Below are 26,617 nucleotides of genomic sequence, written 5' to 3'. Positions count from 1 at the left end.
ACACGGTGAGGAATATCGTGTGTCGTAAAGGGAGATAGAGGGATGACACTGGTGCACTGGTCATGGAAATAATAATACCATGGAAGTAAAACCTGACGAGACACATCACCTGACACCAAGGGGAGGTATGAGGGGGAGGTGTAAGGAGGAGGTATAAGGAGGAGGTATAAGGAGGAGGTTTGAGGAGGTTTATGGGGGTATAAGGAGGAGGTATAAGGGGAGGTGTAAGGGGGTGTAAGGAGGGGTATAAGGGGAAGATATAAGGAGGAGGTACAAGGGGGAGGTATAAGGAGGAGGTGTAAAGAAGAGGAGGAGGTGAGAGTCTAGCCATTGAAGAGGAGGGGTAATTTCTCTACATTGTGCTTTGTGTAATAATGGTGGATAAGACTCGTGTTTACATTTTCATTCAAGTGCTGAGAGTATCCAAGTAACTGGCTCTCGGGTTGAAAATATTGTTGAAAAATATTGTTGAAAATTGTCGACTGTGTGAAGGGATGTGCTGTGACTTTTCCAGCAGTTTAGTGAGACGATTTTACGACTTTGATACTGAGTGGTTTTAAATACGATGATAAAGAGCGTCGACCTTTGACTTCTTTTGTTACGGGTTACCTTAGTTACAGTTGAGGAATTAAAAGCTGTCGAGTGTTGTGTTGTGTTGTGTTGTCTACATTCACATGATCATGAAGAAAACTATATATGATTTTGTTTTATTTTGTTTCCATTGTTTTTAAGAAGGATATTAATTTATTTTTTTATTTTTGTACTTTATATATCAAGAAATAAAAGTTACACGTAAATTGAATGACTCGAGAAATTTTGTCAACAGACGCGGTTGAGTGAATTTTGATGAGGCAGGCGGAGAGTGGCAGTAAAGTTCACCTACCTGTGTATGTGTATGTGTGTGTGTGTCTAGATTCTGAGAAGAGGGAAGAGATTACACAGCTGCATAAAACACTAATTTTTTTTCCATTCTTTTTTATACCGTGTACAGGAAGAGCATTTCAGCATCACGAGTCGCTGGGATAAAATATAAATGTATTTTTTTTTCTTTATCTTCGTTGTGGAATTTTTTGGATGAGTTTATCTTTCATCAGAACATTATTATAAACAGTTTATTGAGAAGTGCGAGGAATAAAAGTAAAGATTATGTGTGTGTGTGTCTGTCTGTGTCTGTCTGTTTAGTGTAGCAGCAATTTACTTAACACTAAACTTCAAGCAATCATCTTTGTACAGGTAGTATACAGGTAGGAAAACCAATTAAACACCTGTAAACACCTCGAGATAAGAGAGAAACAAAACTAGCATAAGAAATCATTAATTATTCATCTTTTTTATCACTAGATATCTTTTACTGTCTCAAATTAGGCGTAAAATTCTAACCTACCAACAACAGGGAAATGATCGAACTGTGTGTTAAGTGAGTCAGGTAAACACGTCCTAAGGTATGAGGTATAGTGAAGTTACGAGCTTGTGAGAATGGCAGTCCAGGCGATGGCAACTCCCTCGCGCCTCTCACCACAATGGCTTTTAAGCTTCCTGAATGAACTCTTAAATTCTCCTCCAGGGTTAGGGATGGAAGGGGTGGGTGGGAAGGGAAGGAGGGGGTGGGATGGAGAGAAGGGTGGAGGTGGGGAGGGGAGGGGGAGGGCAGGTGGGTGGGAAGGAAGGGAGAGGGTGGGTGGGAGGGAGGGGACACCAGCTAGCTCCGGGAACTATAAACCAATCTCCACTATATTTTCTTTCAAGCATAAATATGTCGTTCCCTCCCGCTATAACATGGAGGAGTATAGATAATATGTTATACCTTACCTGTAAATATGAACAACCTTATCTTAATCTAACCTAACCTAACCTAACCAAACCTAACCAAACCTAACCAAACCAAACTAAACCAAACCTAACCAAACCAAACCTAACCTAACCTAACCAAATCCAACCAAACCTAACCTAACCAAACCAAACCTAACCAAACCAAACCTAACTTCACCAAACCTAACCTAATCTAACCCAATAAAACATTCCTTTGAAAAAAAAAAAAAATCCCAGGCTCTTTATTCATATCGGGGAAAAAAACATTATTACGCCATTATTCTTTTAGATTCATTGAACTTATAATTCTCATAATTTTCTCATAAATATAAACCTTGAAAAATGTTTAATTGGCTGTGTTGTTCCCTCCTTCCTCTTGTACCTTTTGTTCATTTTGTTCAAATATTAACTTCATTTACCGTCATAGAATTTGAACATTAACCAAAATACAAATAATTATGTTAAATACGTTTGTGATGTGTTTAAGTTAACCTCTACATTATGGTGTTACGTTTATAATGTTAAATTGTCACTTAAGAAAAATTACTACACCTGTTATTAATACCTGATGACCAATTGGACATAACATTAATTAAGTACAGGTAGGCAATGTACTAATTATATCGTATTAATATTTAGCTTAATTAATAAAACTCTATTGTGCTGTGAACTAAAGACGAAGATGAGGTTCTGGGGATATTTTTACTCTTTTTGTAATTTATGAAGATTTAATAAAAGCAAAAGATACTATAAGTCTCAAATAAAGTGGCCGTAAAAAGAGCTTAATCTCAAATAAAGTGGCCGTAAAAAGAGCTCAATCTCAAATAAAGTGGCCGTAAAAAGAGCTCAATCTCTCATAATTTTATATCGTTTAAGAATTAGTGTAAATACTCCCCTTGTTACCCCCGTCAAGACCTTAATAGTTAAAGTACAGGAATAAAAGGTTTATCTCTTGGGGAAACAACGTCTTGAGGTCGTCTAAGATATGCGAACGATTCCTTATACCTCTTCTGACGACCTCTGGCATATGTGATAAAACCAGCTTGATTTTGGTGGATGGGATATATTATCGCGCTCATAATACAATAAACATTCATATTTGTCTAGGAATATGATGTGAGGAGAGGGGAGGAGAGATGAAGGTGACATGACGTAGTTGATGAGGATAGTGAACTCTTGAGAGAGAATTCAGAGCTATGGCTTAAGATCCCTTGACACAGTGAGAGATTGGTATGGCGTCAGCTGTGAGGGAGTGATTATTATTCTTATTTATTATTATTATTATTGTGGTTATTATGATTATTATTATTATTATTATTATTATTATTATTATTATTATTATTATTATTATTGTTGTTGTTGTTAGTGTTATTAAGAGGACATCACCTTCAGGTAGCGAGTTCCCTCTTATAACTAAACCTTCACTTACCATTCCTCATTCTTCTCGCTCTATGATCATTATTACTGTAATGTGTTATATGAATATCTGACCATTATTAACGTAAATATTACCTAGACTGAGGTATGTGTTAATTTCCTCTTGGAGATGAAGTTCCCCTCGCCTCTTATAGTAAGACTATTTGAAAACAGCTTGGAGGATATGAGCAGCGATTTTTTCATTTATTTTCACTCAGTAAGGCTGTACTTAAATTATGCACAGGTGAGTAAAATAAACAGTTGTGCCGCTACACAGGTAATGTTTTCCTGCATGAATAATGAAGCAGTGGTAGGAACCTAACCTAACCTAACCAGTGGTGAATATAACATATGCAGCATTTTTAATACACAGTCCTTCAGAGCCGCCGTTGGGAAATACAGCAAACTTTCCGGGTCGTGGGAGGTTTGTGCCAGCCTGCTCATTAATCTCAGGTTAAATTATCGTAACTTTACCTGAATTTTAGAGAGTTCAATGCAAATTAACGACTCTGTTTACTTTTTTTTTCACTAGAGGTTTTTTTTTTCAAGGTAACCATACACCTTTGCCCAGGTAACGTAAATAAAAACATCGTAAAATTAGAATGACTTTATTGTCTAGTCCAACAACAAACCAATCCATCCTGTATTTAAATCACGACCTCTGATTCACGTATTGTCATGGTTGCCAAGTAAACATACAAACTACAATACGATACATTTTTACCTGTAGTCCCTCATCATCGCTCTTAGTATTTGTTTACGATATATTGGAGATAACCATGACAGTATGCCCTCAATATTATGCCCTGTTCTCTGACTTACCAAGGAGGTATCACTATTCACAGACAGGTAAAGGTAGAACAGGTGTACCCTCCCCCTCCCCCCTGCCCCTTCCACCCTCTCTACTCCTTCCTACCTGTGTTGTAGATACCTGTATATGTAAACCAGTTGGGATTCTACAAGGCGGTGCTGAGATGCTAATACTGTCTCATACAACATAAAGCCTACAGTCTCGTCTCGATGTAGATTCAAAGGAAGGAAGAATTACCGGGACATAACAGTAATAACCCACCTGTCTGAGCTCATCCTTAAGGCTAACTACCGTAGGATAACACACAAACTCTGACCTTTAAAATGAATTCAACTCCGTTTCCCCCAGCCATCAGGTTATAGAAGCCTAATTACCCAGACCCATAATATTTAACCGGTTGTAAAGACCACATTTGTACATAAATGACCATAGACCATTTAAGCCGGACCGGTTGAAAGCGCTGGGAGCCACTGGAACGGTCATTTTAATTAATTCGGGTTAATTTATTTCAATTACCCCACAAAAATAGTCGTGGTTAATTTGGTGTCAGTAACAAGCTAGTGGAGGTAACGTTTCGTGATTATTTTTGTTCATTTATGTTCATTTTGTTCATTTTATTATTAGTTTGGTTTTTAATAACAATTTAGATTACTTTAGCTGGTTATTCTCTTGAACTTTAGCTCTTTATTCTTTGTTCATAAAATCCTGATGAACAATGTAACGTGTGTGTTCTTATATTTAATTCTCAGGTGGCCGGCGACAGAACGTATACATAATCCACTAATCTGGCCTTTGTCTTACTAAAACTGCCTTAGATTAATTTTTAACGTATATGTAAATGATTCATAACTTTTAAATCTATATATATATATTCACTAATTTCTCTAAAAATATATTTCTTGTTAGGTTAGGTTATGGTTTGGTTAGGTTATGTTAGCTTAGGTTACGTTAGGTTATGGTTTGGTTAGGTTAGGTTAGGTTAGGTTACTTTACGTTAGGTTACATTAAGTTAGGTTATGTTAAGTTAGGTTACGTTACGTTAGGTTATGGTTAGGTTAGGTTAGTGTCATAATTTGTGCCATATACCTGTAATGGAATATTCTCATTCTCAAAACTCCAGTAAATAATTAATTAATAGAAAGAAACAGTTTATTTTTTTCATGTAATATTATAATACTTTGTAATGTGTCTTAATAACCTCTTATTTAATTATTTATTAGTGTTATATCTTAATTAAATATACGCCAGCATTAACTAAGAGCTGGTAGTCTTATATACCTCTTAATATAACCATGTGATTATGAACATTAATATGACTTATAGAGTAAAAATAAATATACCAATAAATAGCTACAGTAGCCATGACAATAAACCCAATACAAAATCTACAGATCGTCCTACAGCAATAAAAAGAAAATTCCTGTATTTTTTCCTGACGCAAAAAAAAACATATTTACTTTTTGCTGGCTTTATCCCGGCCCGTGGGAATCCTCTCTCTCTCTCTCTCTCTCTCTCTCTCTCTCACACAACTTTCCCATCAGTGTTGCAGTTTCACACTTTAATTTTTTCTCTTATTCTTTTATTTATAATCTGTATTTATCTGTTTAGGAATATTTAATGTAGACACACACACACACACACACACACACACACACACACACACACACACACACACACACACACACACACACACATTTCTGTAATATAATATTGCAAGAAAACGTGACATACATACATACATACATACATACATACATACATACATACATACATACATATATACATACATACATATATACATACATACATATATACGAGTTTAGTGAAGAAAATACGGATGGTGGGAAGGGGCATAAAATAAGATAATAAAGATGGATATTAAGATAAAGCAATGATAAAAATAGGATAAAATCGACAGTAGAGATAAGATGAAAGGTATAAGAAAAGGCATTGATATAGCTAGTGGGTGGTAGGAGCTATGGAACGATAGGAACGATAGGGAACGACAGGGAACGACAGGAACGATAGGTATGATAGGAACGACAGGAAACGATAGGTATGATAGTAGGAACGACAGGGAACGACAGGGAAAGAAGGGGAACGACAGGAACGATAGGTATGAGAGGAACGACAGGGAACGACAGGAAAAGAAGAGAAGACTGGATGTACAGGAGGCTTCAGGTACTCGTGCAGGGCGTGTGTGTAGTGGATGGAGAGGAGAACAGAAGGAGGAGTGTGGATGAATGGATGAAAGGGGAATAGTAAGAGAGGAAGGGATAGATTAGATAAGAAGATTGTGGGAGGAGGGAGGTAAGGAAAGTTTGTCTGTGTGGAAACTATAGAGAACTGAAGAAGGGGGTGAAGGAGGAGGATATGGTAAGATAAATAGGAACTGAATACTGACGATAAATATCACCTCTCTCTCTCTCTCTCTCTCTCTCTCTCTCTCTCTCTCTCTCTCTCTCTCTTAGGCTAGGTTGGATTGGGTTAGATTAGGTTAGATTAAGTTTGTTTAGGTTATATTTGGTAAGGTTAGGTTAGGTTAGGTTAGGTTAGGTTAGGTTAGGTTAGGTTTAGCTTAGGTTAGGTTAGACTGATTTTCCATTCTTCCTCCTACCTCATATATCACCTTCACGTTTTTTCGTTTATTTTGTTTACCGAAAATCAGCTGGAGACGAGGGTTAAACAACTGTGAAATATGTACCGCGTCGTCCATAAAATATGTACCACGTCATTCATATCCAGCAAAATGATCTGTTTCCCGAGAGGTGATGTATTGTCTACCGTTTAGGAACCACCAACAAGGGTGTTTTCTTTCAGGTAAACTTCGTCAGTACACAGGAGGTATGAGACGAAGACGTAGTGGTGGTGGTGGTGGTGAGGGATGGTAAGGGTGGTGGTGGAGAGTGATGGTGGTGGAGAGGGATGGTGATGGAGAGGGATGGTAAGGGTAGTGGTGGAGAGTGATGGTGATGGTGAGGGATGGTAAGGGTAGTGGTGGAGAGTGATGGTGGTGGAGAGGGATGGTAAGGGTAGTGGTGAAGAGTGATGGTGGTGGAGAGGGATGGTGATGGATGAATGACGAGTGAGAGTGACGGATGAGTGACGCGTGAAGATAACATGAGTCACAGCATCACTTACTTCTCTTTATCTCAACACTGGTGGTCACAGCTGCCAGGATGCTCACTATAGCCAGCCTCCACATCTTCCTTCCTGCTGCCTCCAGGTCAGATCACTCCAGGTCAGGTCGCACCGGTGTTATGGGTCACTCCAGATATTTACAGGTCACACCGGGATTACAGGTTACTCCAGGTCAGGTCACACCGGGATTACAGCTCACTCCAGGTCAGGTCACACCGGGATTACAGATTACTCCAGGTCAGGTCACACTGGGATTACAGCTCACTCCAGATGATAACAGGTATCACAGGTAGTCTCAGTCCTACAGGTAGTCTCAGTCCTGCAGGTAGTCTCAGTCTTACAGGTAGTCTCAGTCCTACAGGTAGTCTCAGTCCTACAGGTAGTCTCAGTCCTACAGGTAGTCCCACTCCTACAGGTAGTCTCAGTCCTACAGGTAGTCTCAGTCCTACAGGTAGTCTCAGTCCTACAGGTAGTCTCAGTCCTACAGGTAGTCTCAGCTCTTGTGGGTAATCAGCATGTGACACAGGTAAGATCCAGGTAATCACTCCCTCACTACCTGCACAGATGCCAACACTCTTCACTACACACAGGTAATCAATGTTTATCACACCTGTAATTAACCTGTAATTAACCTTTATAATGAATAGGATGGATCAAGTTAATGGTATTTTCACCTCAGTCCTAAATAAGCCATTAGTCTTGTTTACTTCCGGGAATCAGATAATTGACCTTGTTTAGTTTCTTTTGGTTTTTTGTCAACACTCGCCAATAGTTTGTTATGGAGATGATTTTTTTTTTACGTGTTATATTATAATTTTTTTGTAAACATCAGCACTAAGGAAAAAGTTGTATGGTTTAAATATTTCTCAGTGTTAAATTATCGTAAATTAACGTTATGTAATGACAGTTTGAGACGTTCTTGTGTGATGCCAAACGTACATGTGTCTGGGAAAAAAAATATCACTAACAGATGATGCACACGAGAAACTCAGAAACTTACACGTTAACTAAAATATTTATAACACACTGGTGAGTTTAATGTCAATATACAGTGTTTGTTTTAGTCATATTGGTTGTATTTCGTCATTCGTTTTACAAGACTCTGTAGACCGCACTTCGGCTTATCGCACTATATAAAGTTTTGATTTTTTCTGGTATTTTCATAAAACTACAAAGTTTTAATAATATTTTCCTTGTCAATCACCTCTAGACGCAATAAAAAAAATCAATCATTCAATCAATTAATAACAGATTCAAGGATAGAGCGTCAATTTTCAGACAGCTAGAGCTAGAGCTAGAGCGAGAGCGAGAGCGAGCCAGTGGTGTGTTGACAAGGAGTGTGTACGGGCTCACCCAACGCTCCCTGGAACCACACTGAGCCGTTCACTCTCTCTCACTCTCTCTATACCACGATGTTGACCCGCTAACTTTATCCAACGTTTTTTTTTCTTCTTTCTCTCTCTCTCTAAACCTATTTGTTTATTTTTTTTTATCTCTAGTTATCATCTCGTCTCTCAATACCAGTAGTGTGTGAGCGTTGAAGGTCACTTGCTGGAAGGGGGGAAATAATGGCTGTTGAGATGTTGTATTGCACTGTCCTCACTCTCCTTTCTGTCTTATCACTTCATCCTCGACATTTTCCTCCACTTCTAAGTTACTCTCAAATTCTGATACACTTACACTTACACTTACACTTACAAAACATCACTGAATGTTCTCAGATAAGTACATAAGTGTGTATTTAAAACGCCAGACGCTCCCTCTAGTATTATATTTCCCAATTAAACATTTAAAAATTAGTTAAACATTTCGGGGTTTTTTAAGGCCTGAAAATACATCATTGGTATCAGTCTTAAGTGAGTTATAAGCGTCACTTAGAAAATACTTCACCGTTGGAGATGTTTTTCAAGTCGTCCTTCAACAATACCTGGTACACGCTCGCCCTCAGGTCAAGGAGGAGGAGGAGGAGGCGGATAGGGATATCTAGTCAGGTGGAAGGTGATGGCTCCAGTAATGTGTCCTTGTTGTAGTGTTGATACTAAAACAAAAACACACACGCAAAAAAAGTCTCCTCGTTTCTCCTCCACCTAAGAACTGTAAACAAATCCACTGTTGTTGTTTTTTGTTTTTATTTATTTATTTATTTATTTTTTATCGTAAATTGAAGATAAAGTTGAAGGTTGTCTGTGTGTTAGTAGGGGGGGGGGGAGAAGGGAAGGAGGAAGAAATTAAACAAAGTGAGAGATAGAGAATAGAGCGAGTGATGTAAGGTCCGGGTTGTAACTGGAGGGGGAAGTGATTAGAGAGAGAGAGAGAGAAATCAGAAATAAATATGTAAAAAGAGATAGAGGGAGAGAAGTAAAGAGAGTGTATGTGTATGTATGTATGTATGTATGTATGTATGTATGTATGTATGTATGCCTTATAACCCTCTCATACTAACTAGACAAATATACACCAATTTACTCTGCCAAACAATCGTCCACACAGCCCCACCAACCCTGCACAATTCCACTTAAATCATGTATGTAAATTTCACCGTGATATTTCCTTACCTGCTCTCATGTCTCTGTTGCCTTTTTCTCTTATTATTGTATTAACCCAAGATATATATATACACAAACTTATTAAATCTATTTATTTTAAAGTATTTGTGGAGTATTGTGGGGGTTTTTTCGTCTTGTTTTCATCATAATGTTTTTTTGTTTAGTGTTAATTTTTTTATTTATTTATTTATTTTGTGGGGATGAAATAAAAAAAACAGATAATTATGAGGAAAAACAAATCAGGTGTAATTATTATACATATAACACCTGATTATGTATGTATGTGTATGTATATGTATGCGTGTTTGTCTGTATTTGTGTATATATTCACCCCTCCTGAAACAACTCTGAAATATAATAACTAAAATAACTTTGAATTCAATTTTATTTTATTTTTTTTTAATTCTCGATTTATTTTTGGCTTTTATTTCTTTTCGTTTTTCATTTTCTAGTTTAATTCTTTGTTTTAATTTTTTTTTCATTGTTTTTTTCACGTTCTTATATTTATTTATTTCGCTGTCTCATATTTTATAATCCTATTCTGTAATTCCCATTCCTGATTCCCATTCACGATTCCTATTGTGATTCCTATTCCAAGAGTCATTTCCTTTCAATATATGTTTTTTCCTGAGTTGTACATGATAGCCCTGTTCTCTAATTCTTTTTCCTGGTTCCCATTCCCGATTGCAATTCCTGATTCCACACACCCCCCCACCCCCACAGTTAGTGTATTCCCAACTTCAACCGAACTTTACATGATAATTCCTCCTGTCCACTATTCCCGTTCCAGATTTCCATTCTCGATTCCTAGTCCTGATTTCAATTCCTGATTTCCATTCCCAAAATCCAGGCGCCAACATTCCTGGTTATTGTATTTTTAGCTCAAAACTCCTCCGTCACCACAAGTTCCCTCACACGCCATCCGTCAACATTTGCAAATATATATTTTTTTTATTTTATTTTTTTTATTCGGGGTTTGTAATATCCTGTTGTGGGTGATGACTTTATGAGGGAAAACAATTGAGCAAGGAAAACAAAAAAAGAGACATTTTTGTTTTTACACTGAGCAAGAAACACAAAAACAGATTTACTTTTGTTTTTACACTTGCCAAGAAAAACTAAAAAAAACACAATCAAATTTATTATCAGGGCAAAATATTATGAAACGTGGTGTTATCTCTTTTTAAAACACCAACATCACCAGGTATATAGGTAACGTGAGGTAGAAGTTCATATATTTTTTTTTCTCACCTGTAAGAGGCTGAATAGGTAAGCATTATCTCCTATGTTATTATTATTATTATTATTATTATTATTATTATTATTATTATTATTATTATTATTATTCTCCTTTAGTGTACTAGTTTATTCCCATATATATTTTTGACCCCCCCCCCCCAAAAAAAAAAAGTTGAAACCAAATTTTAACTTTTTAACGACACAAAGATTTAATTAACACTTTTCCTCACCTTTATGAATCTCAGGTGAGGTGGGGGGGAGGAGAGATACCGCCCTCTCACAGCGTTACACCTGACAGATAAATTGTTCTACTTATTGTTTTTAATGGATTTTACGCTCAAACTATATTTCATTTTTTTTTTTAATTTCTCGGTAAATATCAACAATAACAAAGTGAGGAATAAGATACAGGAGGTTATTTTTCTGTTTTGTAACCTCTGTATTTGTGTTTGGTTGTGTTCTGTATTTAGTCGTTTTGTAATCAAGCATGGGAAAATCTTTAGAGGTGTTATGGGATATTTCTTTATTAATAAACTGGAGTAATAAACTTAAAATTTTATAATTGATATCTGTTTATAAATTACTAAGACACCTTTATAAAGTAATTAACCTCTGAACCTACCTGACGTCTATCTTATTTAACTACATCTAAAAAATTATGGGTTGCATGAAGTTACGTTTCCAATGTTGGCAAATAATATTGCTCGATTTTTTTTTATTTTAATCGACAATAAATCATAGAGAAAAGACATTAATAAATTTAGGTTCTTTACGTGATTTATTTAATAGACTTTACTTAACCATGAAATACTAAATTCTGACCCCACCCTTCCCATCAGGCGCTAGAGATACTGTATAATATTTCCTTCTCAAACTCGAATAAAAATATAATTCTAAGATCCTCTGGGCGTGGGGGGATCTATTGCCTCTGTGTATATGATGAAATATTAGTTTTCTGGGGTATAGAGAAATATTAGTTTTTACCTTTCTCCCTCTTGGCATATTCAGTTATCTCCTAGTGGCAATATTCGTCGGGAAGTGGCAAGGTTAGTCTCTGAACAACCTTTGACCTTCCTTCTGCACGCCTCCTCGCCTCCCCACCTCCTCGCCTCCCCACCTCCTCACCTCCCCACCTCCTCACCTCCCTGCCTCCCCACCGCCTCAACCTCCCCACCTCCTCGCCTCCCCACCTCCTCACCTCCCCACCTCCTCACCTCCCTGCCTCCCCACCGCCTCAACCTCCCCACCTCCTCGCCTCCCCACCTCCTCATCTCCCCAGTCTTCACACTCTAAAACTCTGCGTTCCACACTGAATTATTTACACCCGATTCAAGTGAAATTCTGGATATACGGTGTTGGAAGGTTTAATAAGTAAATATTCTACCGGTCTTCCCTAACATATATTTTCTCGACTAAAATTTTGGCTTTAAAGATAATGTTTTGGTGTTTCTCCCGTCGCTCGTCTTGTGGTGCACAGCAATTGGTGAAGATGATGACCTAACCTAACCTAACCTAACATAACCTTGTCGAGTGATGCCCAGTTACCTCAGATATTGGTGGCAGTGACTGGAACGCTTGCAGAGTGTGGTGGTGGTGGTGGTGGTGGCACTGGCTGGGATCTGTACAGAATGTAATGGTGGCAGTGACTTTCCCGGAATGTACAGAGTGTCTCCCTGTTGTAACTTTCTCACAAAAATTCCAGTGTGTGTGAGTGTGTGAACCATCATTTACGTCGCCAGCAGGCACCGTCCGCCAGAGCTTGTTAACCTGCATGGCCAAGTTGTTCTCTGGAGGACACGTTAGAAAACACGAACTGCTTTGCTGCTTGAGATGCAAACTGTTTTGTCTGAGTGTTACAGCCTTAGTTATACCTTACACTTGAGATTCTGTTACAACTAAGAAAAACATGTGTAGAAAATGTGCAATTGTAAACGTGTTCTAATATTTCCTTTGTGTTTAATACTGAAGTCCCATTGTTGAAGATAAACTAAAGAAAACGAGGATACTGTACAGTTCAACCATAACCTAACCTAACAGTGGTCGCGTTTCTCTGTGTTTTATCTTCTTCGGTTATGTTTGATTAATTATCTTCCTGTCCGTGTTGGGAGCTGGGCTAAAACGAACACGATAACCCAGCAAGACATAAAGGCCGCCACCATCCACCACTGTTATTGTTGTTTCACAGGCCGCCACAACCAGGGTCCCTACCACACTTCACTATAATATTTCTCAAGTCCAGTTTAATCTTTTGGTGACTCACTCTCAATACCTAATCCAGATATGAACCATTGTTTAGTAAATTATTTCCACGACTTTCAATTATTTTCATTTTAAATTACGTGTTATTTCCCAGGTATATTCATAGGTGTCGGAAATGGGTTGAGGAATAGGGATAGGGATTAATCTTCTTCCTCTTCCCCTATTTTCCCCCTCCGTTCCCCACTCCCCCCCCCCCTCCCCCACTCCCTTTTGTTGACATAAACATTACCTGATGGCTTCTTCTCACACCTGCCCAGACTACCAGTACAGGTGATGATAAATAGATCTCTTTATTTATCATAGATTCTTTAGGGAGTTTTAGAGGAAAAATATAGACAAGTGGGTCATTACATCAGGTCCCCAGTGTTCCGAAAAGGTTAGGTTAGGTTAGGTTAGATTAGGTTAGATTAGATTAGGTTAGGTTAGGTTAGGTTAGGTTAGATTAGGTTAGGTTAGGTTAGGTTAGGTTAGGTTAGGAGGAATTGGAGTACCTATAACTTTTGGCAACGCAAATTTATGTTCCTGGGAATTATATAAACCATCTTGACGAATATATTAACGTTGAAGTTATAATTAGTTATATAGGTGTTTCAAACAACTAAAGGTCTTTAAGTGCGTAGTTAAGTTAGTAATTATACTCATCCATTACACATTACGAGATGAAAGCCTTGTATGGGTTATATTGAATTATAGTGTTATTATAGGTGAGGGGTAGGGGGTGTAGGTGAGGGTAGAGGGGAGACAGTTGAGGGGCAGGGGGTAGGGGTAGGGGGTGCAGGTGGGGAGGGGGAGGATAGGTGAGGGGTAGGGGTATAGGTGAGGGGGGTGGGGGAGGGGGACAGGGTGAGGGGTAGGGGGTATAGGGTGAGGGGTAGGGGTGTAGGTGATGGTAGGGGTGGAAGAGGGGTGGGGTGTAGGGGGAGGGGTAGGGGGAGGATAGGTGGGGTAGGGGTATAGGTGAGGGGTAGGGGGTGTAGGGGTGAGGGGTAGGGGGAGGATAGGTGAGGGGTAGGGGGGATAGGGTGGGAGGGTGGGGGTGTAGGTGACGGGTAGGGGGGTGTAGGTGAGGGGTAGGGGGTGTAGGTGAGGGGTAGGTGGGGTGTAGGCAGGGGTAGGGGAGGATAGGTGAGGTGTAGGGGGTAGGGGAGGGGTAGGTGAGGGGTAGGGGAGGTGATATAGGTGAGGGGTAGGGGTATAGGTGAGGGGTAGGGGAGGATAGGTGAGCAAGGGAGGAGGGGAAGACCTGAATGAATCCTCTCAAAAAAAAACTCGTTATAATCCAAGAAGTCGTAAAAAAACACACCAAGAGTTTCATTAAAGTTAGACATTTACTCAACCGTTATGGTTATGTGTTTGACCAGCGAAAAATATTATTGGAATTTTAATACATAATTTTATGCCTGGTAGAGTTTTATCTTTTCAACCTTGTGAAACATTACGAGACGAGTGTGTATCTCTCAGCCTCTGTGGGTGTGTATGTATGTATGTGTACGGATCTCTTAGCGTGTAGTTATCTTTCTAATGTATATATATATATATGTATGAGTGTCTGTTTGTCTTTATGTATACAAGCTAAAATCAGTTGAAATATTGGAGTATTTTACCAATTCTCATATTCATTCATAAGACGTAAATAGATTCCAAGTAGACACGATCTCTTAAATAATGATGATGATAATAATAATAATAATAATAATAATAATAATAATAATAATAATAATAATAATAATAATAATAATAATAATAATAATAATAATAATAATAATAATAATTTCCCCGGAAGTAAAATTACATTATCACGCGGCAGTGAACAACATAATTAAATTTCAACATGGATAAAAATACTTTCCTTTCAAAGTATTTATGAGTGAGACAGTGACGGTTAAGGGTGAAACAGTGTTAGTGGGACAGTGACGACCAAGGGTGAAACAGTGTCGAGGGAAATTTTATCGTAATTTTCATGGTTGAATTTGTTTACCTGTCAACCATTACTAACCCTCACTAACGGACATACACACTTACAGTCATATATAGATACATGACTACATACATGTACACATATCTATCTCAGGATTTACACATATAAGTATACACAAACACACACACATACACACACACACACACACACACACACACACACACACAAAATAAACGTACATCTCCCAACACCTTAATGATATCAGTTTACACCTGAGTAGAATTAAATTACAGAATAGCGAGATAGGGGCACCTTTTTTAGTGTTATAGGGCAGAGAATCTACCCTAACCTAGCCTAACCTACCCTAGCCTAACCTAGCCCAACCTAACCTAGCCCAACCTAACCTAGCGCTTAAAGTGTTATATTATTACATTATGATCTGAATTAAACAAAACAAATCAGAATTAATATTAAGTTTGTTGGTTGAATATTTAATTAAAATAGAACGTTGTTATTTTTTTTTTCTTCTGAAGGATAGTGGAGCGGTGATGAATGGGGGGTGTGGGATGGGGGGGTGGATGGGGTGTGTGATGGGGTGGGGGGTGGATGGTGGGGGGTGGAGTGATGGGGGGAGGTGTGAGGTGAGTAATGGGATGGGGGAGGGGAATGTGAGTTTAGTGATGGGGGGGGAAGGAGGTGAAGTGAGTAATGCAGACGGTGGGATTGAGTAAAGGGAGAGGAGGGTGAGAGATGAGGAGAGGAGGGTGAGGGATGAGGAGAGGAGGGTGAGGGATGAGGAGAGGAGGGTGAGGGATGAGGAGAGGAGGGTGAGGGATGAGGAGAGGAGGGTGAGGGATGAGGAGAGGAGGGTGGAGGTTAAGAGAGAGGAGGATAGAGGTGGGGAATGAGGAGAGAGAGGAAGCAATTAATTCTCACAGCACACACACACACACACACACACACACACACACACACACACACACACACACACAGGATAATTTCACTCAGCCTTTTGTTGTCATAAATGGAGGGAAGAATATTGTGGACTTGATCGTCGTGTCTGAGTCGTTACATAAGTTAATGCGTCAAGTGTGTTCCTACATCCCCAATCAAAGGTAAAAATTAATGCACTTACCTTTGAGAATTTAAGTCCATGTTACTGAGTTGTAGTTTTTTTTTTAATGATTGTGTCATATTTTCTGCTGGACCTGACATTAAGGATATTTATCTAACTCAGCTAAAATTAATGTCGACGGAAGTAACGAAATATCTGAACATTTATTGTAAGCTTGTATTTATTTATTTTTTTTTTGGGGTAAGATGAAAACTCTCAACCACAAAATCCCCACCAGTTGCCAATTACACCACAAACAACCCGGTCCACCACAATTACCAAACGATAGAATTAACGTATCGATGAATATGATAATTACACATCGGACTGCACTCTGACCGTCCACCTGTCTGCCTCTGTTCTATTACCCGGCGATCACTCTAAACTTTTAACCACCACTGACGTCACTGATGGGGTCATTTGCCTCATTCTAAGAGGTCATAAAACTCAACTGTTGGGGAGGAGGTCAAGTCGTCATCAGGTAGGTCGTTCAGGTAGGATGTTACTATAATTAGAGGTCGTATATACAGGAGGTCGTTCTGGTCTTAATTTAGGAAAGGATTACGACCAAGAGGTAAGAAAATAAAGACTCTTGCCTCTTAGAAAGGAACTAATATTTTGGTAAAGAGGAAAGTGGACCAAGCATTGATGTTAGAGGGAAAAGTTAGTTAAGTAAGTTACTCTTGATTCAACTTAACCAACGTAGTAATTTTGAACCTCTTTAAGTTATGTTTAGTTTCCACCCAAGCAAGACCTAAACTAACCTAACCTAACCTAAACTAACCTAACCTAACCTAACCTAACCTAAACTAACCTAACCTAACCTTATGTCATTGTTCTTGGTAGTGTCTGGCATAAAGCTCTGTTCTCCTGTCTCCTCTGTTTTTCTCTGTACCACCATTTTACCCCCCACTGCACCGCACCTCTATGAACTTAACCAGACAAACACGTGGTAGAGACAGAGGACACCAAATGCTGAACTCCTGCTAGCATTCATCCAATCACCTCCTTCAAAACCCTTCAGGAAAAATGTCAACACAATTATCGCCCCTTTGTGACCCTATAAAGATGGGTTGGCTGGGCGAGGCGGCCTGAAGCCCTAAATTGAACCCAGGAGGAAGGTTCTTGCGGGGCCCTTGTGTTAATTTTCCTCCTGACTAGTGATGTAAGAACGCCGCCAAATGGTAGGAAAATGAGGCCTCTCTCCTCTCCACCTCACCTGACCCCCTGCCCCAACCTACCCCCCCACACCCTCTCTCTCTCCCTCTCCACCTCACCTGACCTCTGCCCCACCCAACCCCCCCCACACCTGACCCCTGCCCTACCCTACTCTATAATTCCCCACCAAAATCCGGTCCCTTCCTTCCTCTCTCTCAATTCGATTCCCATGACCCTTCTCTCCTCCCCTTCCTGTCTCTCCTGACCCCTCCCTCTCCCCCTCCTCTCACTGCTTCACGTTAGCTTTGGTGCATAGATTAATTCCCAAAGGTTCATCTGTAACTTAAACTAAATGCATTAAGATTACGGGACATAAATACAGTACAATTAGATGTTTTTATTCCACTAATTTAGAAGTAAAGGAAATAAATAAACATATCTACTTGATCTCATGAGCTTCGTCAATAAATTCACTGGGAGTCGTGTAATAAATATCCCCCTTAACTGGGATATAAACTACATGTAATTTGCTCAGCGACATATAGTTGGTAGTCACTTTGATAGTTTACTGCCTTAAGAGGTTGTTTCTTTTATACGGTGTTGAGGGAATATTACACTTAGGTTCCTTAATGAATTATGTTTTTACTTAAGGTGTTATCAGATCACAGGTGAAGTTGTATTCAGAGTCATAATGTTTATTTAGTTAAGTATAGGTATTGGTATTAAATCCAGGTAATAATATCATAAAGGTGCTGTTTTAGCCTTAGTGGGGAGAGTCGAATAAGGAACTGAAGGTTTGTTACCCCAGTACGATAACTACTCAGCCACCCTACTAGTATATGTTCGTGTGTACATTTATACTTTGTGTGTACATGTGTATTTTGTCTACAGCACCAAGTTTGTGATCGTACAGTCACATGGTGAGGAGAGGGGAACTTCTATTACAGTTAGATAGTGTGGAGGAAGACTGTCACAAGTCAACAAGAACAGTTAACGAGGCTCCAAACTTTGGGTTAAGGAAGTAACTGTCATCATATCTCAGACACAGAGCGGCCTGCAACAGAGACTGGCGTGTGTATATGGGGCCGGGTTTATGTGCCGCTATAAATATGTTACCTCAAGACCTGAAAGGAAATTCTTAAAATTCGGGAGAAGCTTTTATAAAGATCCTACATTGCGACTGTCACTTGAGACTTGGCCTTAGATGACGTCAGGGGAGGTAAAATATTTCATCTCTCACTTTCCCTCTCTCCTCTCTCACCTCTCTCTCTCCCTTCTTCTCTCACCTCTCTCCCTCCTCTCTCACCTCTCTCTCCCTTCTTCTCTTACCTCTCTCTCCCTTCTTCTCTCACCTCTCTCTCCCTTCTTCTCTCATCTCTCTCTCCCTTCTTCTCTCACCTCTCTCTCCCTTCTTCTCTCCTTTACCCTCATTTTTGTATTGATCTTTGACCTTGAAACTGAATAGGGAGGGTCTTGTTAGGGTATTTTATTATAGGTTGTAGAATTGTATGACATTTTTCAACTTTTTTTTTCCGTTCTCTCATAAGCTGGTGGGCGTTATCTGCTGCCTCTGTTGTGATGACTTGCAGGATTATCTTCGTAGTGTTAAAAAGATTACAAAGAAAAACAGGAAAACAAAAACAAACTTTACATTCTCATTTATTAGTTTGTATTTCTGTATTTCATCTAGTTTCTTCCCAGGTATGTTAGGTAAATAAGATGATATATTTATACAGTGTGTGTGAAGAACAATTTGGTGGGTAATGTAAGGTAGTGTGTGTGTGTGTGTGTGTGTAATAATAATAATAATAATAATAATAATTAACGGTTTATTGAAAGAGCTTGGCAGCCAGAAGGCTGAAAATATACAGTTACATATTTGGGGAATGGGTTACGAATTACAACTAATATACAAGTGACATAAGTGACACAAATAAGACATATAATAACTAGATGGGGAAAAGCTCAAACTACAGTTCATTTCAACATAGTGACAGTGTAAGGAGCAGTGTTTACTGGGAGTGAATACACTGATTTATTACATGTTATTGATAATTTTTACAATGGTTGGGATTGGGCTATTCTTATAGCGATCAGTTCGTGCACGTATGGGCTGGATGCGGTTGTGGTGTCGAACAGCAATTCTCGGACAGGGGATCTCAGGTGGTAGTAGGGGCCGGTGTCGGGGGATGGTGTAGAAAGCCTACCAAATTTGCAGATGAGGCTGTGGTGATGGTCAGTGAGTCGAAAGGGTCAGTGTGTTGAGCGCTTCTTGATATGTGGAGCAGGAAGGGAGAGAATCTTGCATGCCTCTTTTTGCACTTTTTCTAGGTGTTTACGTTGTGTGGCATTTAGGAGGAAGACCAGGTGGGGGGAGGCATAGGTGAGCTTGGGAAGTATGAATGTTGTGTATACACTGAGGAGCTCGTGTGCGGGAACTCCGAGGGACTTGAGTCGGCGGAGGAGGTGGAGACGGAAACTGTGTGTGTGTGTGTGTGTGTTACCTGTAGTCATTAACTCTGGCTCAGGTAAACCATCACTCGCTACCTGTGTACACCTGTGTCCACTCCTTGATAATGAACACGTCTTATCTTTAATAAATCAACAATATATACAAAATAAGTTTCTAATTAATTATAAAGAGGTACAATAAATTACTAGCAAATGATGAAAAAGACAATTAGTTAATTAATAATACAGTGAATTAAATAATAAATAATGATTGTAGAACATTAGTTAAGTGAATAACAATTGAGTAAATAAATCGTGTAGTAAATGAATAAGAGATAATGAAATATACATGTAGAGAATTAATTTACTAAGTATTAATTAAAACTTTGTCACACCTGGGATACACTTTAGGTCATCAGGCCAGCACACACACACACACACACACACACACACACACTGTAGGTCACTCTTATAGGTCACACTGGTTCTCTCGTCAATAAAGGAACGTCAAAAGTGCTACCAACTTTTAAATAGTTGTGTGTGTTGTGTTCTAAAGTGTACATCTCATAGGAGGAAAGTTTTAAACATTGCACAAGCTCTTGGTGTTATCGGGAAGTATCTCAGGAAATATGTTCCCCTCAGTGACACAACACATTTATCCTGAGGCACCGAGTCGGGCCGCTAGAGGTCATGAGGTCAATATACCAGAGGTCATGTGGTCATTAAGCCAAGGTTCATTAGGTCATTAAGCCAGGGGTCACAAGGTCACAAAGCCACAGTCCGTGATGGTGACCTGGGAGATGGGGTCAATATTAACAACTTGACGCACCAGGCGGAGGCCAGACACGACTTGGCCGAAAGGGCACTTGAAGTGTCGGTCGGGGTGGGCGATGGTGCAGATGAGGAAGCAGGCGTCTAGATTTTGGCTGCCGCAGCTGGCGCCAGCCACCACGCCCTCCCGCGCCTTCCCGCGGTGTTCTCCGCCCCACTCCAGATTGTCCATGAGGCCTTGACCACTCTTGCTTCCGTCTGGCGTTATGTAATCTCCTGCCTGCACGTGCTCCTTCCCTTCACCCTTATTAACAACATTCTTGAAGTTCGAACCCACATACGAGGGTCCCAGAGTGCCTAGGCAGAGTGCCAGGAAGTGATGGGCACGACGCAGGTGCCACCATAGCTGTATGTATACACGGCCCAGGCAGCGCCCCTCAACACCCAGCTCCAGGAACACCTCCGGCCGGTCACACAGGATCTTCAGCTCCATCCTCGACAGCTAGAACACAAGAGCTGTGTGTGTGTGACGCACTAGTTGAAAATTTGATCAATGCAATATAATGAGTCTCGCTACAGTACAGACAGACAGACAGGACCAACAGCAATACTCTCCCCCTAATGTTGCGGGCAGAATAACTATACACATATTACATGTAAGATAATTTAAAGACTTTACTGAAATGGATTTAGTTAAAGTGTATAAGTGTCCGTATGATCTTACCTTGATACTTATGTCAGCGTCCAAGGAGCTGGCGTCGAAAGCATGAAAATGAAGTTTGCCTCGCCTCCACTGTACCCTGGACAGTTTCCCTTCGTCATTGTGGACAGTGAAGGTCAGCGGCCATTTTCTAGGGCTGGAGATACCGATGGCCTTTTGTTTTTTGTTTTCACCACCACCACTATCACCTCCACCACCACTCCTTGTAGCACAGTCATCTCCACCACAGTCATCGTCACCATCACCACCATCACCTCCTCCATATTCAATAACACTATTATCACCACCGTCATTACTACGTTTACTTTTACGTCCTTCCCCATTGCCACTGACACCAACACCACGGCTTCTACCATGAGCACCACCACTATCACCATGAGCACCATCACTATCACCATGAGCACCACCACCATCACCATGAGCACCACCACTATCACCATGAGCACCATCACTATCACCATGAGCACCACCACCACTACTACCATCCTTACCCATTCTTCCTCCATCACCATGAACACTGCCCCTACTTATATCACCACCACCACCATTCACGTCACTATTATTACCACTATCACCACCATTTTCACCACCACCACCACCACCACTCTTTCCCCCATCATTCACACCATTACGGGTTTTAGTTCGAACTGTGGTAAATGAAGTAACTATATCCTCAGCTTCTTCTGCCAACCTCTTTACCTTGTGCTCATAATCCTCAACAGCCTCCACTCCTGTGATATCATCTTGCTGGGCGGTGAGGGCGGCCACTTTAGCCTCTACCTCTGTGATCCGCCCTGTCCATCTGCTTAACGATAAGATCTGGCTCACCGTGTCATGGAAGATGGCTACCGTATGTTGTTTGACTTTCTCCACGATGCAGTTGATGTTAGCCAGTTGACTGGTGATGGCACGTTTCTTATGGAGGAGAGCACGTGCTGGGGTGACCTGGTGACCTAGTGGGTGACCCGTGTAAAGGCAGAGGCCACACAACAGTCGCTTACACTCCCGGCACCAGTAGTTCAGACCGTCACCATGGACGCTGCACCATTCCGGCTGAACCCAAACATGAAAGGAAGATTAATTCGTCACATAAGCACTGAACGAGTGAGTTAACCCCCCCCCTCCCCCTCCCCCCTAACACAAGCATCCATCATTCTAACACAAATTATGGATAGATCGAGGACTACCTTCTAACAGCATGGAGGAAGGATGCCACAATATATCAAAACCAATAAAGAAAAACGAATAATGTTAGATTTAAGGTCAGCTGTTCACGATATCTACATTGTCCATAGTATGATAAACCTGTCGCATATGTTCGGCTCTTTCTTTCATTTTATGTCTTTTGTGGCTCCCTGGATTCTTTTGTGTGGAGGATCAGCTGCCATTGGATGTGGGATTTTTTTTTTATATTATCCCCCGGCTGGTGGAGGTGGAGGTATGATCCATTATGTCTGTCATTTCCTCCGTTTATCTGTTATCCTTTCATTTATCTTTTAACTCTATGATTGATTTCTCCTAAAACAATGAAAATTAACTTAGTAAATTAGATATTTTTATGAATTCTCAATGATCCATCTGTAAGAAAAACGTTTAAATGTGACTTAATTTACCCCTTAGAAGTCCACTTAATTAACATACCTGAGTTAAACATACCTGGGAATCGTTATAATTAGTCGCTAAGTCAAGGAGGGCGAAACTGATAGGCAGGTGTTGTAGGGACACTTGGTGCTTGGTGGGACAGGTGAGACAGGTAAGGTGACCGCCGCCGCACTTAGACTGGTTGACGTCCAGGCAGCTGCGGCAGAAGGTGTGGCCGCAGGGTAACATACGAGGTTCACGGGTCCCCTCGCAGTACACCTCACAACACACGCCACACCTCACCGCCTCATTCATACCTGTCTCTGTTAATTAATGTTCCAGGTTAATTAATACTATCTATCTATCTATCTATCTATCTATCTATCTATCTATCTATCTAAGTATAATTAACCTTGAACTGATAGATAGATAGTTTCAGGTGAAGTATACTTAGATAGATAGATAGATAGATAGATAGATAGATAGATAGATAGATTACAAACAGCTCGAGGTGACTATGTTAGGTTTAGGTTTAGGTTAGGTTAGCTTAGGTTAGGTTAGGTTAGGTTAGGTTAGGTTAGGTACTTATGATACATTCTTCTCGCCTAACCTAACCTAACCTAACCTATTTACTCTTGGTGGTCTATAATACAGGTTGACAGAGAGAGACAGAGAGAGACAGAACCACCCGGGTCACTGTCTCTAAACTAACTGTCTGTTTCATCATCTAACTCTAGTGAAGCGGCTATGAATTCCACTAGTAACAGTATTTAGCTAAGTGCAATATCCCGTTTCCATGGAGCGCCAATCCGTGTTATTAACAGTGGACGGTCGTAAATACTATGTTAGGGATATGTGTACAAATATTAATCTCAGGAGGTGTGTGTGTGTGTGTGTGTGTGTGTGTGTGTGTGTGTGTGTGTGTGTGTGTGTGTGTGTGTGTGTGTGTGTGTGTGTTGTGTGTGTGTGTACTCGCTCAGGTCTACAAATCTTCAGGGATAAAATATACTTATAATACAAATAAATAATTCTATAGCAGTCTAAGTTTTGTAATAATTATATAATACAAAGAAATACATCAGTAGTCTACAAATACAGTATACAAATCCTAAAAAAAATCCTGACAGTCTACAGTATACCTGCCTGTGTGTGTAGCAATTTATGGGGCGCCGAGAATGTAACTACACAGTAACACTCTAAAAAAAACTAAAAAAATTTCGTGGGATGAACAATATGTGAATGAACGTAGGAAGATCAATGCATATCCTGGTAACCTAACCTAACCTAACCTAACCTAACCTAACCTAACCTAACCTAACCTAACCTAACCTAACCTAAGAGAGATAGTGAGATAGCAATGAGAGTTTGTCGGCTCATACGTGTATTACCTGACTCATATATCACGTACAGTCAGCCAAATATGAACTGACTCCACCCTGGGTCTCGTGCTTGCAATTTTACCGGGCAATACTTGGTGAAGGGAGGCTGTTTGTAAAGGTGACATCTTTATAATAATATACTAATCATTGTTATCTAAGGTCACGAGAAGTTTCCAAATGTTCGTATATTTGTTTAAATATTGAAGAAAATTATATTAATGAATTAGCAACTCAACTACTACCACAGCTGCCATAAGATTCTCACATTAAATTTTCTTCATTAGTTAAACAAATATACGAACATACGGTAGTACCTCCCTGTATGAGAGCTGCCTACTACCACCAAACGTATCCGACTCACATATCACTTACCTGGTTCACTCGGTACGTATTTAGCTGACACAGTTGTTTACTTAGCTGGCCCAGTTGTTTACCTAGCTGACACAGTACGTACCTAGCTGACACAGTACGCACTTAGCTGTCACACAAGTAGCACCAGGTAGACTGACTGTATGAGGTGTGGCTCACTGTCATTATCTCTCTTATCAGGGATTAATGTTATATCAGTGATGAAGAAGGTGTGGTGCTGAGGGGTGGTGCTGAGGGCTGGTGTTGAGGGGTGGTGCTGAGGGGTGGTGCTGAGGGGTGGTGCTGAGTGATAGTGCTGAGGGGTGGTGCTGAGTGATAGTGCTGAGGGCTGGTGCTAAGTGATAGTGCTGAGGTGTGGTGCTGAGGGTGGTGCTGAGTGAGTGCTGAGGGGTGGTGCTGAGTGATAGTGCTGAGGGTGGTGCTGAGGGGTGGTGCTGAGTGATAGTGCTGAGGGCTGGTGCTGAGTGATTGCTGAGGGTGGTGCTAAGTATAGTGCTGAGGGCTGGTGCTAAGTGAGTAGGGAGTGGTGCTGAGTGTTAGTGCTGAGTGTTAGGGTGAGTGCTGGAGTGCTTATCTTGTCAGGTGTTTTTGCAAGGTTATCTTAGCGTGCGTGTGTGGAAAGAGTGTAGGGAGAAACAGAGAGGGAGAGAGAGAGAGTGAGTGAGTGTTAGGGAGGAAGGGAGAGAGAGGGAGTGAGTGTAAGGGAGGAAGGGAGAGAGGGAGTGAGTGTAAGGGAGGAAGGGAGACACAGAGGGAAGGAGAGGGACAAAATGAGAGAGGGAGACAGAAAGACGGTAGGAAGAGACAGTGAGGGAGAGAGAGACTAAGTGAGGAAGGAAGAACTATAGAGTAAGGGAGAGACAGAGAGTGAAGAAGGAAAAGACAGTGAAGGACGGATGGAGTGATAAATAGAGTGAGGGAAGAAAAGAGAGAGAGACAATTAACTCTCGTCCTACTCCTTCACTGATACATTTACCCCCTCCCTCCCTCCCTCCTTCCTTCCATCCCCCCTCCCTCCCTTCCCTTCCAATCTCCCTCCCTCCCTCCTTCCTTCCACCCTCCCTCCTCCCTTCCTCCTCCTCCTTCCTTCCACCTCCTCCTTCCATCCCTCCTCCCTCCCTCCTCCCTCCCTCCAACACACCCTTCACAAGATGATAAATGAGTAACCTAAATCACAAAGTTGTGGTCAAGGCTCCGCTTCAAACCTTTTTTCTTTACACCACTCTGTCATAATTCCATTACTTGTGTCACAGAATATCAAGACATAACTTAATATATTTACCCAACAAATTCAGTAATACTTTTCATCTGGTATCATAAAACATCATAAAAAGTTTCTATTTTGGTTCTTAAATTAATAATAGTATCATTACTTTTATCAGAATGTTACTTAGTAGATAGAAACGTTCCATAGAGGGTTATTAGAAACGTTCCATAGAGGATGATTACAAACGTTCTTAAAAGGATTATAGAAACGAAAATCCTATCAGTATCAATGCCACTCTTACGCTTCCATAGATCCACCAAAGTGAGATTCCAGTTACGTGTTGAATTTACTACGGCGGCCCACCCACACGTCAGGGCTAAACGTCGATAAATATTGAGGGAACTGTAACCACCACTAACTCCTGCCCAGGCGTTGTAATTCTTTTCCTTCTGACGATTGATAAAAATGGTATAACACGATGAGAATGGTTAGGGGTACGTAATTATGTGTGAGTGGAAAGAAGGAAGGAAGGTTGGTGAGGAAAGGAGGAGGGTGAGAGAAGGAGGAGGGTGAGAGAAGGAGGAGGGTGAGGAAAGGAGGAGGGTGAGAGAAGGAGGAGGGTGACAGCACAGTATATTGTCTACAAAGGAATAACACCACAAGAAAACATTACACCTCATTCCATAACTATCCTCCGTGAGTACCATTCCAAATTCCTATTCCCATT

General features: G+C 40.5%; 3 protein-coding genes across 3 annotated transcripts in view; all 3 read right to left on the bottom strand.

Annotated features, from left to right (window-relative positions):
• LOC121855271 (nephrin-like) overlaps positions 1 to 8,051 on the bottom strand; it is a 46,652-nt gene extending 38,601 nt beyond the window's left edge. The window contains exon 1 of the mRNA XM_042350156.1: positions 7,178 to 8,051. Within this exon, the coding sequence (XP_042206090.1) occupies positions 7,178 to 7,241 (64 nt within the window). The 5' untranslated portion in view covers positions 7,242 to 8,051. The remainder of the gene's footprint in view (positions 1 to 7,177) is intronic.
• An 11,794-nt stretch (positions 8,052 to 19,845) lies between these two features.
• On the bottom strand, positions 19,846 to 21,757 carry LOC121855277 (peptidyl-prolyl cis-trans isomerase 2-like). Its single transcript, XM_042350159.1, has 2 exons — positions 21,358 to 21,757; positions 19,846 to 21,135 (listed from the first exon to the last, which is right to left on the bottom strand). The coding sequence occupies exon 2, from the start codon at positions 21,124 to 21,126 to the stop codon at positions 20,620 to 20,622; it is 507 nt and encodes a 168-aa protein (XP_042206093.1). The 5' UTR covers positions 21,127 to 21,135; positions 21,358 to 21,757; the 3' UTR covers positions 19,846 to 20,619.
• A 75-nt stretch (positions 21,758 to 21,832) lies between these two features.
• On the bottom strand, positions 21,833 to 24,818 carry LOC121855270 (tripartite motif-containing protein 59-like). Its single transcript, XM_042350155.1, has 4 exons — positions 24,687 to 24,818; positions 23,011 to 23,258; positions 21,882 to 22,407; positions 21,833 to 21,840 (listed from the first exon to the last, which is right to left on the bottom strand). The coding sequence occupies exons 2-4, from the start codon at positions 23,248 to 23,250 to the stop codon at positions 21,833 to 21,835; spliced, it is 774 nt and encodes a 257-aa protein (XP_042206089.1). The 5' UTR covers positions 23,251 to 23,258; positions 24,687 to 24,818.
• Between the last annotated feature and the right edge of the window lie 1,799 nt (positions 24,819 to 26,617).

This window comes from Homarus americanus, unplaced genomic scaffold (genome assembly GCF_018991925.1).
Source record: "Homarus americanus isolate GMGI-L3 unplaced genomic scaffold, GMGI_Hamer_2.0 scaffold42405, whole genome shotgun sequence".
In the NCBI taxonomy this organism is placed as follows: Eukaryota; Metazoa; Arthropoda; class Malacostraca; order Decapoda; family Nephropidae; genus Homarus; species Homarus americanus.
This window is presented reverse-complemented; position numbering and strand designations above follow the sequence as displayed.